The sequence below is a fragment of the Humulus lupulus genome, chromosome 8 (genome assembly GCF_963169125.1).
Source record: "Humulus lupulus chromosome 8, drHumLupu1.1, whole genome shotgun sequence".
Lineage (NCBI taxonomy): Eukaryota > Viridiplantae > Streptophyta > Magnoliopsida > Rosales > Cannabaceae > Humulus > Humulus lupulus.
In genome coordinates, this window is record NC_084800.1 from 174625711 (window position 1) to 174628191 (window position 2481).

At 38.5% G+C, this 2481-nt stretch overlaps 1 protein-coding gene across 1 annotated transcript; it reads left to right on the forward strand.

The window, feature by feature from the left end:
- Nucleotides 1-272: 272 nt before the first annotated feature.
- LOC133796272 (uncharacterized) lies at nucleotides 273-1838 on the forward strand. Its single transcript, XM_062233745.1, has 3 exons — nucleotides 273-399; nucleotides 769-1115; nucleotides 1347-1838. Exons 1-3 carry the CDS (start codon nucleotides 273-275, stop codon nucleotides 1836-1838), a joined length of 966 nt encoding a protein of 321 aa, XP_062089729.1.
- The last annotated feature ends 643 nt before the right edge of the window (nucleotides 1839-2481 follow it).

Genomic DNA, 2481 nt, shown 5'->3' on the forward strand with positions numbered 1-2481 from the left:
TGTTCTTGGAGTGTTACTTCCCAGCATCAAGGTTTGTAGTATAAGGAAGGAAATCAGTGGCATTCGCCAATAGACTAGGAGTCATTATATGATTATTGGGAGATATTTAAGAGGCTATGTGCTTGCTTCCCCCACCACCAAATAAGTGAACAAATCCTGATCCAACACTTTTATAAAGGACTACTTCCATTGGGCAAGAGCATGCTTGATGCAACAAGTAGGGGAGCACTGCAGACAAGACTCTTGCTGCAACTAGGAGTTTAATTTCTAATATGGCAGCCAACTCCCAACAGTTTGGAGCTCGTCATGAGGTTTCAGTTAAGGGAGTAAATGAGACAAACTCTAAAGTAGAGCAGCAGCTTGCGCAGCTAACTAGTATGGTTCAACAAATGGCTTTAGGTTAGCAAGTGAGTCCTTGAGGCATATGTCAGTTGATGGAGCATCCTAATGATGCATGTCCCACACTTCAAGAGGATATCAATGAGCATGTAAATACAATTGAGGGATTCCCAGGGAAACTTAGGCAAAGTTGTGACCCTTATGCTATAAATTATAATGAAGGGTGGAAGGTACAAACCATACCTACTAGACCACCAGGGTTTCCTTAAGAACAAAGGCCTCAACAAGCCTATTCACTTCATCATCAACAACCCCCTTTCTTACAAGCTCAAGATCCATCAATGGAAAACATGCTAAAACTGTTAGTGGCCTCCAATATACAAACTCAAGTAATTCTTTAAAGCGCTCAAGTGTCCTTGAAAAATCTAGAGAACACTACGGGTCACATAGCCACTTCATTAAGTCAAAGTGCGCCACAAAATCAAGGAAAGTTACGTTCACAGCCTGTTAGGAATCCAAGGGAGAATGCTAATGCCATAACATTAAGAGATGGCAAGACTTATGGTCCACCTTCTATGTCATCAAGTTCAAACGATGCTACATTGCCTCCTACTTATTCTGCCCAACAAGACAAAGATGAAACCTTGACCACAACACCCAAACCTAAACCAAATTTTCCCACTTATGTCACTACTCCTCTATTTCCTAGTCATTTGAGAATGACAAAGAATGATGAAGCTGAACAAGAAATACTAGAGACTTTTCGCAAGGTTGAGGTAAACATTCCTTTACTTGATATCATTAAATAAGTACCTCGATATGCAAAGTTTTTAAAGAAGTTATGCACCAATGAGAGGAAGCTAAAAGGGAATGAAAATTTGAGTGTGGGGGAAAGTGTTTTGGCAGTACTTCAAAAGAAACTTCCACCAAAGTGTAAGGATCCTGACAACTTCACTATTCCTTGCACTATTGGCAATAAAATGATTGAAAGATGTATGTTATATTAGGGTGCTTCAATCAATGTAATCCTTTCCTCTATGTGCACCTCTTTAAATTTGGGACCACTTGAAGAAATGGGGGTGATCAGTCAATTAGCGGGTCATTCTAATGCCTATCGAAGGGGAGTAGTAGAGAATGTATTTGTTGAAGTAAATGACTCAATTCCATGCTCTACATCAATTTTATTGGGAAGGCCATTTTTAAAGATAGCTAGAACAAAGATAGATATTCATGAGGGAACTTTGACTATGGAGTTTGATGGTGAAGTTGTCCACATTAATATTTTTCAGGTTATGAGGTATCCAAGTGATGTTGATTCAGTTTCTTCAATTGATATTCTAGACTCATTGTCGCAAAGAATTTTTTATTTACATGGAGAGGATGGGTTAGAAGTTGTTTTGAGGGAGCCAATAGACTTGAAGAAAGAGGATGTCACTACTGAAGTAAAGGAGATGGTGGATGCACTTAATAATGGTGTAGAGGTTTCTAAAGAGGTATAGTTCTTAGAGTTGCCTATTTTTCGTGAGCAGCTTCAACCATATGTTAATTCATCACCAATGCTTGAATTAAAACTACTACCGAAGCATCTGAAATATGTTTACTTGGGTGAGAAAGACATTACCGGTCATTATTACCATACACATTACCCAAGTACAAGAGGATAGCTTGATAAGGGTACTTTGGGATTACAAAACATCCATAGGGTGGACCGTAGCAAATATCAAAGGAATAAGCCCAACAATGTGTATGCACAATATTCTCCTTGAAGAGGGGTCAAAGCATTCTAGATAAGCTCAACGAAGGTTAAATTCACCTATGATGGAAGTAGTTAAAAAGGAGATACTGAAGCTCTTAAATGTTGGTGTGATTTGCCCTATTTCAGATAGCAAGTGGGTGAGTCCAGTTCAACTAGTTCCTAAGAAATTAGGCATCACTATGGTAAAAAATGATGAGGATGAATTAGTGACCACGAGAGTCAAAATAGGTTGGAAAGTTTGTATTTATTATAGAAAGTTCAACAATGCAACTCGAAAAGACCACTTCCCTTTGCCATTCATCTATTTAATGCATGAAAGATTAGTGGGGCACGCTTATTACTGCTTCTTGATGGTTATTCATGTTATAATCAGATTGTTATTGCTC